Source organism: Vipera ursinii (assembly GCF_947247035.1).
Source record: "Vipera ursinii genome assembly, chromosome: 3".
NCBI lineage: Eukaryota > Metazoa > Chordata > Lepidosauria > Squamata > Viperidae > Vipera > Vipera ursinii.
Window position 1 is genome coordinate 70,716,700 of NC_139516.1, and position 10,599 is coordinate 70,727,298.

Below are 10,599 nucleotides of genomic sequence, written 5' to 3' on the forward strand. Positions count from 1 at the left end.
GGATAGAAAATGTGATTGGCTCTTTGCACTGCATCACAATCAAATCAAATAGAATTTCACAAAGAGAATAGTTTTGCACATTTCCAATCAAAACATTATTTTAAAATGTTATTTTCCCATACAAAACAATAAGATTACTCTGGAGTAAATAGATGGTGAACTGTGGCCTAAATTAGAGGTTTTCAATTCTTAGCTGGGAAATCAAATTTAGGCCATCAGGAAATGAGAAAGGGACGGACGGACAGACAGACAGACGTTTTTGCATTTAAGGCCACTTACTACAACAGGATGGACCATCAGCCTTTATATATAAAATAAAAAAAAACCTACGGTAAATAGAGGCCAGCGTAAACCTGGCTGCCAGAAAATATTCCTCTAAGGTTTTGCACATGAAATTCAAGGCTTTGTTGAATGTCTTTTATCTGTCTGGAATTTGTACTCTTTCTCTTAAATTATTTTCTTGCTGTTTGTTAAAACAACATTTAACTTAATTAAAAAAAAACTTTTGTGTGTGGACTTTCTATTTATTATTACACTTCTCATTTCTTTCTCTATCATATAAAAGCAATAGGTTTACTTATTCAACAATGCATACATTGCTATTTGTTCCTGGGTATCCTAACTTCACATACACATGTGATATGCACAAATGATCAATTAGGTATTAGAAAACAATACATATTGTTCGACTATTCTGGGGAAAGCTTTCTAACTCTGTGTGATAAATTATTTCCTCAAATAATACACCTAAGCAACTAGAAATTAGTAGTTGAGACCAATATTTATATATAACGTTTGACACGTCAGCAAAGAGAACAAATCATTCACATCACAGAATATAATTTTTATTAATTCCTAGCAGTATATTTTAATGCCTGGATCAGCATATCAATTCTAACAATATTAATTTCAAGCTATAAACCAGACATTAAGAAACATTTGCAAATAATAAATTGAGCCAAATTCTCCAAGCTATAGATATTTTATTCTGAGCTGAGTTCCCCATCAGTAGCAAATTTTTATAAACAATGAAACTTAAAGCTAAAATGTCTGACTAACGCAAGGTATCAGCTACCTGCAAACAGAATAAGACATCTCTGTATTTGTAAGAATTTTAATGTATTACAATTTCTATAAATTGTATAAATCCATAGATCAGACATGTCAAACACAAGGCCCGGGGGCCAGATCCGGCCCGCAAAGTGGTTTCATGTGGCCCGCGAAGCCATCCTGGAAACAGTGAGGGAGTGGCCCCCACTGCCTTGGCCCTGGCCCAGAGACCCTCCTTCTGCCAGAGACCCTCAGATCTGTCCCACTCCTGCCCAGGCCCCCATAGGCACCCTTGATGCGAACGATGTAGAGCTGGCCACGCCCACCCAGTAGGCCATACGCACTCTAGCCACACCCACCCAGTAGGCCACACCCACCCTGGCCATACCCACCTGCCCCCCCCGAGGGCAACCGCAATGCTGATGCAGCCCTCAATGAAATTGAGTTTGACACCCCTGCCATAGATTATAATTTTATAAATCTAAATATACTCATTATAAAGTAGATTTCTAGAAATTACATGGACATGTCCATATTTTTTTTCTTGACAGTACAGAAGTAATTTGCCACCTATTTTATTGCCCCAATTAGTCTGGAATTTCTTGATAGCTGCCCACCTAACATAAATCTTAATGAAATTTGATCCTCTTAGCTTTTTCAAGATCCAGTAAGTTTCATTACCTGTTATTACTTGCTATGATAACCTTCTCTATAAATCAATGCAATTAAAAATAGTAATCTAATAATAATTATATGTTGTTGTTATTACATTGTTGCATTTGTGAGATGGCTGGCCATATAAATTTGATATAAAAAATAACGATAAGGAGTATAGAAGGCTTTGAAACACAGTCATTATCTAAAGCGTCATTTTTGTTGAAATAGGACAGATGCTTCTGTGTATAGAGTTTATGAGAGCATGAGAGCTTATATATTGCATCAAACTCAAAGAAACTCATAAAAAAAGATTGAGAATTTGAATAAAAGAACCCAAGACCATATTTTTCCATATTGCCCATTTCAAAGACTTTTGAAAACACAAAAAAGGAAGGGAGGGGAAGGGAAGGAAGGAAGGAAGTTGGAATAAGCAGCATCAGGTAAAGTGCAAAAAAAGAACAGTAAGCAGCTAAATCTAGTTTTGATCAATACCATTCACCGTACACTACTCGTGCATTCTATTTTAATCTTTAAACCATCCTTGCTTTTATCATGTCAGTACACTGACTTTTCTTCTTTAGAAAAGTCTTGTCTTTCTTTGAGAACCTCATCAACTCCATTGAACCATAACAGTCTTGAGTTTCCTCTTTTTAAATACAATTACAATTCATATTTGCAATTTAATATTACATCCTAATTCAGTCTCTATACATCCAACTATCTCTACATATTTTTATGTTGATGATTCTTTCCTATATTCAATCCACATTGATTCAGCACCTAGTTTTATTTAACTCTATTTTTTCTTGTTTTCTATATAAAGTTCTGAAATAACGCATTCCCATCCAACACTCACTTCCACACATTTATTTCCTTTGACAAACATTCATTTCTCTCAACAAGCACATAAAACCTATTTTTACCATCATTTACATTTCTAGCATCTCCCAACTTTAGTAAACATTCTACCAGGGTACACAAATTTAGTTATTTGCTTTAGTTTTTCATAATGCACATATTACTTGCAATCATTTACTCCAAAGGCATTGTCAGACATTACTATCTTGATTTCATATCAATACTCATTGCAAAAGAGTCTAACAAATGCTGTAATATTAGGTTCTTTGCAGCAAGTATTATCTTGTAGTCAAAGTACACACACATACATGTCCTCAACCAACCAAAAACTCTTTTTATAAATTTACTCAAAATAAATAAATAAATCTATGGTACATTGTTGTATTCTTGTCATATTCTGTGTTCAGTGTTGAACCACTTATTCATCATTGCACTAAGTCTCACACATTGTTTCTTCACATACTGCTTGTCACATTAAGTAATCAGCTTTCAACTCCATATTCATGCAAAATATCCCATTACTCAAACCTATTCATTTCATATTATGGCTTTGAGCAGCCACAATTTTCATATAACACTCTGAATAAGAGAAAGTTTAGCTGTAAGCCTCAAATTATATCCTTGCCATAGGAAGCTCACTTTGCTAATGATAAAATTATACTACCAGCTATACTAGCTATAGTTTTGCCACACGTAGTTTTATTTCAAGCATGCTCATTTTAGGAACTCTAAAGTCTACTTTGCAAGCCAACATAATATTGTCTATCCCACTAACCAGAAATTAAGTGGATTGTCTTAACACACTCAAGATACCTGGGATATGATTACAATTTGATATTTTTTAAACAAAAGCTTTTTGATCCAAGTATGGTGCTCAGACCTGAACTAAAGAAAAGAATTATTCCAATGAAAAACATTTTTTTCTTAAATGGCTTTTGCATTTATTGATTTCCTCCTGTCTTTGCATTTATCTCTTTTCCATATAGATTTGAACAAACTATAAATTGTCATGCTAGCAAACTGACCAACTACAGTATAGTTTGCCTCTGAGCCAGAATTTGAATGCACAGTTTTGGAAACAAAAAGTGCTTTGTTCAAATAATAAGAGAGTATAAGGAATGTGTGGGACAGGTGAAGGAGAATTGGGAACATGCAACTAAAAACTTTAAAATAGCCACCTTGTACTACAGCAATTACACCTAGGTTGTGCTACTAGTTCCCAAATAGTTACTAAACCAAAGCTGAGGAGCAAAAACTGTATATATAAATTAGAATTCTGAACTACAACCTACATAAGAATAAATTAAAAAATAAAACTAGAGTTACAAAACATGGTATTCATTGCAATGATTATTAGAAATAGTTGAGACTGACCCAAGCATAAAGCGTGAAACTCATATTCTTCATTCAAATGAGCAATTATGCAAATAATATGACCAGACTGCTTCAACCATGCATGCTGTTAGAATGCTCAAATAAAAATGCTACACTTTGCACATAGATGCTAATTTAATAAAACCAAAGTCTTAGAAAATTCTGGAGTAAATTAAGGTTAGTGATGCTTTCAGAAATAAGTTTCATGTTCCACAAATAGTTGTCCTAGATGATACAGCCTTAGGACATCTCAATAGTTTAAATAGGAATATTAAACATACATTCCCCCCAAATATCCCTCTTCCTGATTAGAGATATTCACTAATTCAGACTACACAGTTGGGGGTGGGGAAACTTATCTTGGCGCAGATTGTTTCTTTCCATTTACACTGAGCATTTGATAGGCTTCTGCTTGTTGCATATGAAATGTTGGTCTGATATAAAGGCTATTTGGAATATGACACAGCTGTAGTAAGCAGTTGGTTCAGAAATTTAACTCTGTGACCTGGCTTATTCTGTTCCTAAGTAGCCATAAAGACATAGTTGGTTTAAAATTTGTGCTGAATTCTAAATCTTTCCAGTCTGGAATAACAGGTAGGAATGGTTTTGGAGAGTGGCTGTTGGAGTTCACTAAATGGGAAATTCCTAGGATTATTTAACTGAGCCCAGTTTTATGCAACACCATTATCTACTTTTGTTGTTCTGCTGATTCTCCCTCTGTTTTCTTGGTGGAATTTGGAAACAACTGTGGGAAAAACATGATGAAGATAGTGACTTCTGCTGTATTCCAATACCCTCCAGATGGTATACTATATTAAAATTAGGGTTGTGCTTAAAGGCAGCTTTACTCTTTAGAACTTGAGATAATTGATAAGATAGATTAGATAGATATAGATAGATGTTGATAGATGATAGATAATAGATAATAGCACGGTGGCTAGAGTGGCACGGTGGCTAGAATGCATTACTGCAGGCTATTTCTGCTGATTGCTGGCTTCCAGCAGTTCAGTTCTCACCTGCTCAAGGTTGACTCATCCTTCCATCCTTCCGAGGTCAGTAAAATAAGGACCCAGATTGTTGGGGGCAACATGCTGACTCTGTAAACCGCTTAGAGAGGGCTGTAAAGCATCACGAAGCAGTATATAAGTCTAAGTGTTATTGCTAAGTTCTAATAGGTAAATGGGTAGATAATTGCTAAGTACACGTTATATAGATATAGATATTATACATGTATGTATATAGTAGATGTATGTATGTGTGTGTATATATACATATATATATATACATATACATATATGTGTGTGTGTGTATACACACACACATATTCACATATATACATATACACACACATACATAAAGTCACAAATAAAATTTGCTTAAGAACTTGTTTGCTAGATAGAAATGCCTGAGATGAGTACTTGATGGCTTGTACGATGAAGCAAATGTCAGACTGTGCAGTTGGGTCTGTTGTTCACAATTATGAGGCAAGGTTTTGTTTTTTTCAAAGCATTGTGAGCTACACAGGACATCCAGAAAATATTTCAAATCAGTTGATGTCCATGACCAATCTGTTTAGGACTTTTAAATTGTTTCAGCATTCTCAAGCGCCTCTTGGGGTCTTTGCTTAGTCAATAAGGAAGGGTAAATAAGTAAATCTCCTGCACGCAGAGCATTCCGAGCAGCAAATTACATTTTTTTTAACAAGACCAATGCATGCATAGCTATCTTGCTGCTCATCCTCATCTGACATTTTTACAGAGAATTCAGTATGAGCTACTGAGCATGATGATGGGAATTCTAAAAGGACATGGAGAGTACAATGCTGGGAATGGCTTCTCTAAACTGAACAAATTACTTAGACAAACAAAATACAACTCTATTGGCATAATATGGGAAAGACATCAAACTAAAGTTGATTGCTTAATGACATGCTGTAAAATTTGTACAGATGTTGGAGGTTCAAACATTGTACAAATTTCACAGCATGTCATAATGATGCTAGCTGGGGAATTCTGGGAATTGAAGTCTTCACATCTTAAAGTGATCAAAGTAGAGAAACACTGTTCTATGGCATTGCTTTTCAAAATTATACCATATCATGGGATAGTGGTTGAGCTTTAAACTATATGTCCCATGTTACTAAATTCTAAAACACTTATTTTTTTTCTATTTTGTCTGTTGCAGGCAAATGGACACAGTTTTGTACATATGGAACATGAAAAAGCTGTATTACTGCTGAAGAGTTTCCAGAATACAGTAGACCTAGTTATTCAACGTGAGCTCACTGTCTAAATATTTTTTTATAAATAATAAAATATGTCTAACATTTTTTGCCAATTGCTGGACCAATGGCAAATATAGTGCCAAATGTATAATATTATATGTTAGTAATGATTACCCTGGGGAAAAATAACTATATAAATATAACTTCCAAGTGATTATGTATTATTTTTCTTTGTAAGTCTCTGGCTATGCATTGGTACCAGCTTATTTTTAAAATATTCTTTTTAATTGTTTCTAGGTGTCTTTATTTCAGGACACAGAAACACACACAAGTTCTTTACAAATCTTAAGTCTCCATCAAAATTACTGCCTCACAATTGTTTATGTTTTTAAAAAGAAAATTATATAAAATTATAATTCCCATAAAGTATTTCTATCTCACATCGGATATAAATTATTTATAAAGAATATTTTAGTAGTTCTATATTCAGTAACATGAGAATTGAACTTAATGGGATTCACTTCTGTAGAATTAGGTCTGGAGTTGCGCTGCAGACCTGTTAGCTTTTTCAGTTTTCCCTTTTTTACAGTGTAAATACATATATATATCTTTGAAGAGTGCAATATCAAATTTAAAATAATATTAAATTTATTTGGGAGGGTAATAGGAGTCTACACTGGCAAAACCAGGCTTTGCTATGCTCACAATTAATTATTTTAAAAAATATATATTCCTTTCCAGTATTTACCTCAAAGAAGCTTACAATATAAATCACAAAAACAGTAACAGTAAAAGATGTTTCGTAGGGACATCAGTAGATACTATGTTGTATCATCCTGGTTGATGGTTTGCGGATGGTTTGGACTACAACTTCCATAACCTCCAGGCATCCCAACATCTGTTTATGCTGGCAGTTATGGGCTATATGTTTAGAAGACGCTAAATTAGACAAACTGGTGTAAGCTTCCAAGGATTGTAATCCATCTTCATCAGATGAATGTAATGTTACTTTGAGTTACCAGAACGTTCAGATACTGACAGGGTTAGAATGTTACAATTCTGAACACAGTGATCAGAAGGAAAGGAAATACAAGTATTGTTGCTCCTCACATAGTCTAAGAAAGTATGTAATTGAATATTCTTGTAAGACAAATATGTCAGGCATCTGAAAACTGCCAAGAGTTTTTGACTGCCATGATATAGAAATTTCATAAGTGCATAAATGGGCTACCGTACATCCAATCTTTACCACGCCATAGGTCTTTGAAAACAATCCCAACTTTGGAATTCAGGAGTTAAAAAAATTGCCACAGATTGATTAGCCCAAGAGTCTGATAATTGTCTGAATAAGGAGAGAAGATCAAGAAAACTTTCATTTTTTTTCACAATTTGTGTGTAAACATAAAGTAGGCTGTTTCTTGAATTCTGAATACCACGCTGCTATGGAGAATATCTCCACTTTTGTCTGTAATACACAACCAACCTAGTAAGGGAAATAGTATTATTCCCTTCCTGGACTCCAAACAGGTGATCATTTTCATTGCCAACTTTGTGCACTGTTTCTAGAGTCAAATTAGTCCACTTGCTGGAAAATTGGTGTAAAAGACTTCTGTGCAGAAAAAAATTATTAAATAGGAAAGATATCCCACAATGTGCATGTTAGCACAATGTGCAAATAAATGGATGGCTTTAAGAATGCTAAATATTCAAGGAGGGATATGAATTTTGCTATGAGCTTCTAGTTTGACTTAGAAGTGAGGACATAGTAAATAGAAATTCACAGATTAATCCATAAAATATTCTTTAGACTAATGGTAATGTTTGTTTTTTTAAAAAATAGTGTTTGTTTAGATGAGATTTAACTTTATTGTTCAAAAATATTATTGCAGGTTGTGTGAGGGAAGGAAATTTATTTGATTCCAAAGACAGATACATTATGGTTTAAATAAGAGGCCTTGGTTTGGAATTATTCATTCCTAACAAAAATAACTAGTTATCTCAAAGGGAGTAGAAAATTAATTATGTAACAAGTTGATATTTATTAATACTTTTTCCCTAATCCTTTATAAAAATCTTGTACAAAATTAATATACTATCTTCCTAGTGATAAAAAAAATATTTAAATAATTCACAATATAAATTAGAGCTCTTGCTGAATTTTTAAGAAAAAAATGCTTTGCAGGAGTGCAAAGATCCTTTGCTTCTACATTTTATTCATTTTATCCATGATTTTGTTCTGCTATTTTCTTTAAAAAAAGAGAGAGCATTAAGTAGCCCTTCTTTTCCTCTTAATTACTGAATCATCTCAGCCAATCAGAAATCATATAGATTTGTCTTAAGAGATTAATTCAGTAAGGAAAATAGGACTGCATTGCTTTTTTTCTAAAATGCCAATATAAATTAGTGTACTGAAATCAGCATTGCGATGTGTAAAATCACTACACTTCTTAAAAGCACAATTGCACCTTGGCAACATGTAGTTTGGAGAAGTGCATTGTGATGCATGTCCTAATTAGCACTGCTTACTTTGGTCATCCTTCATTGAAAAAAAAATGGCATCATAAAGCAGTGAGTGCAGCATTCCCAAGTCAAGTACTGGATTAATTACCATACATGGACAGCTTTCCCCCAACAGAAATGTTTATGTTATTTAGGGAGCTTTAGGGAGTCTACCTTTTTGAAGGGCATGAAATCATTAAGAAAACTTATTCCCTGCTTCTGCTCAGGTTTAGTGTGAGTATAAAGCCAGTTCATGTTTTCTTTACTATCACATGACATCAAGTCCTAGTAGTCCTTTTGAAGCTAACTAGAGCTAGCTGGAAGTTCCCATCTTGCAACCATCCAGCTGGGGAAATGCAGAGGTTGGGGACTAAGAAACAGACCTGAGGATAACGGCAGATGTCTTTTCGGCCCAAGTATGGCACACCCAGCTGAGTTCTGTTAAACATCCATCTCAGAAAAGGGAGTGTACTTTGGAAGGAGGGTTAAGCATGGAAATCTTTCTCTCTTCCCATCTCCTTAAATTTACAGAGCATTAGATAAGGAATAACGTGTGGTCTTAATCTGTTAGACCAGCAGCAGGAGACCCAGATTCAAGTCTACCCTTAATTGTGCAAGCTGTTTGGGTGGCTTTCAGACCGTCATTCTCAGCCCAAACTACTTGACAGGGTTCTTGCTGTGGCGGAAAGCGTACCCTGCTTTGAGCGCCTGAAGGAAAGGCGAGGATAAAGAAAATGTAGTGCTTCACACAATATACAACATTTATTCAATTTGTGAAGGATTCCATGTAGGTCACTCATCCCACAATGATCTTTAGACAGTTCTGAAAAACACAAGAGCAGAGACTCTGTAGCTAAAATCTCCGTTCCCGCTTCCAAACAGCTAATCTGAGCAAATCTATTCAGTCATCTTGGCTTTTTAAAGGCTCCTGCAAATTCCAAAGCAGAAGCTGAAGCTGAACTGCTCCACTCATCTTCTACTTCTCATTCAGATTGGGTTTTGCTGCATTTGTTTCCATGGTGACAGGTGTGCTAGACAACCCTGACTACATACAAAGGCGCTCTGCCCAAACATGCCTTAAAGTGTGATTAAAAGAACCAGGAAAGACAGGGAAGCTCTGGTTTTTTGGCTTCCACTCAGCAGTGCAGCTGACACACACACACACACACACACACACACACACACCCTCTTCCAAGGAATAGGACTTTGCTGTACGGAGAACAAATGGGTTTGCATCTGTGCCTGCAGTTAGGCCAATTTGCCTGTAACAGATGCTGTACAGAGCAGTCTTAGGCAACCTTCTGCTCTCAGAACCTCTTACGGATTTTCTTCCCAGGACTATTTATAGAAAGTAATCTAAAAAGCAATCTAGTTAATAAGATGCCGTACGGAATCATCTTAGGAGGTACAATAAATTTTTAAACACCACCTTGCAAGTACCAAATGGAATCATTTTGTTAGGTATAACATTTTTTAAAAATCAACTAAGTGCAAGGAATTATCTAGGCAGCCATTTTTAAAGTTATCCTTTCATACAAGCACGTCTTTAAAAATTGCAACTGGTTTAAAATTAAGACTTCTGTTCTTCTCATAGAAATGATGTAAAATTTTTAATTCATGTGTAAATATAAGTGTAATAAGATACAATTAACTATTAATAAGGAAGACACATTAGGACCATGGTTAGGAAAGTGAACTGTTTTGCTATTGTGGATTCTATTTTGCCCTTGCTGCCAATGGCGAGTACCATTTAAAATCTCTCAACAAGCAGGCATATACATAGAATGAAGGCTACTGCTAAGCTTGTAAGCCGCCCTGAGTCTTCGGAGAAGGGCGGGATATAAATGTAATAAAAATAAAATAAAATAAATAAAACGTTTTGTCGAACTTCCCAGTTTTGTCAGAATTGTCTTCCTTCACTTTGTAGCTGACAGATT

The 10,599-nt window shown here is 35.0% G+C and overlaps 1 protein-coding gene across 4 annotated transcripts in view; it reads left to right on the plus strand.

The window, feature by feature from the left end:
* Window positions 1–6,231, plus strand: part of LRRC7 (leucine rich repeat containing 7) — a gene marked incomplete at both ends in the record, with an annotated part of 136,988 nt that extends 130,757 nt beyond the window's left edge. For all 4 annotated transcript variants that reach the window (XM_083361113.1, XM_083361115.1, XM_083361114.1 and 1 more), the window contains one exon: window positions 6,124–6,231. In XM_083361113.1, the coding sequence (XP_083217239.1) occupies window positions 6,124–6,231 (108 nt within the window). The remainder of the gene's footprint in view (window positions 1–6,123) is intronic.
* Window positions 6,232–10,599: the final 4,368 nt, after the last annotated feature.